Genomic DNA, 989 nt, shown 5'->3' on the forward strand with positions numbered 1-989 from the left:
TTTTTAAATTTAAATTCCCTTTAAAAGGAAAAAAAAAAGTTAAAACCCCCAAAAAAAAAAAAAAAAAAAAAAAAAAAAAAAATCTACCTTGGAACCACTTTTGCATTACTTCAAGGCACATTCTTTTACATCCAGATCCATGCCTATATCCAAGAACGGAAAAGTCTGGTTAGGAAATTTCCGCTCAGGCCCGGATTCGAACTCAACACCTCCGAGCTGAGAGTTAGTGAAAATGAAAAACCACCCAAATAGGTTTCATCAAATGGTTATGAAACCTGTGGCTGGATGGTAGATAAAAGAGTTTACTCCCAGAGCAGATATTAGGGAAGTAAACTCGTACATACCTTTTTTTTTGGGCGAATTAAATTCAAACTTTTTTTTGGACTTGAGGGTAAACTCACCTTTTCGCTAGGCCCTAGACAATCTAATGTGTTTTTTCCTCGGGCAGGTATCTACGCCATTCCGAACATCAGAGGCGGAGGCGAGTATGGGGAGAGATGGCATGACGGGGGCCGTCTCCTTAACAAACAGAACGTGTTTGACGATTTCCAATGTGCAGCCGAGTACCTCATTGCATCTGGATATACCCAGTCTAGTCGCCTGGCTATCCAAGGAGGCTCTAATGGGGGTTTGCTGACCGCTGCCTGCATCAATCAACGCCCGGACCTATTTGGTGCAGCTATCGTACAAGTAGGGTAAGTGTACCTTATGTAGGTCAGGTTATACCCAGTCTAGTCGCCTGGCTATCCAAGGAGGCTCAAATGGGGGTTTGCTGACCGCTGCTTGTATCAATCAACGCCCGGACCTATTTGGTGCAGCTATCGTACAAGTAGGGTAAGTGTACCTTATGTAGGTCAGGTTATACCCAGTCTAGTCGCCTGGCTATCCAAGGAGGCTCAAATGGGGGTTTGCTGACCGCTGCTTGTATCAATCAACGCCCGGACCTATTTGGTGCAGCTATCGTACAAGTAGGGTAAGTGTACCTTATG

General features: G+C 44.4%; 1 protein-coding gene across 1 annotated transcript in view; it reads left to right on the top strand.

Moving 5' to 3' along the window:
* LOC103514767 (prolyl endopeptidase) overlaps nt 1-989 on the top strand; it is a 34,411-nt gene that overhangs the window by 19,523 nt on the left and 13,899 nt on the right. Inside the window, exon 10 of the mRNA XM_026827651.1 lies at nt 449-695. Within this exon, the coding sequence (XP_026683452.1) occupies nt 449-695 (247 nt within the window). The remainder of the gene's footprint in view (nt 1-448; nt 696-989) is intronic.

The sequence above is a fragment of the Diaphorina citri genome, unplaced genomic scaffold (genome assembly GCF_000475195.1).
Source record: "Diaphorina citri unplaced genomic scaffold, Diaci psyllid genome assembly version 1.1 scaffold1221, whole genome shotgun sequence".
NCBI lineage: Eukaryota > Metazoa > Arthropoda > Insecta > Hemiptera > Psyllidae > Diaphorina > Diaphorina citri.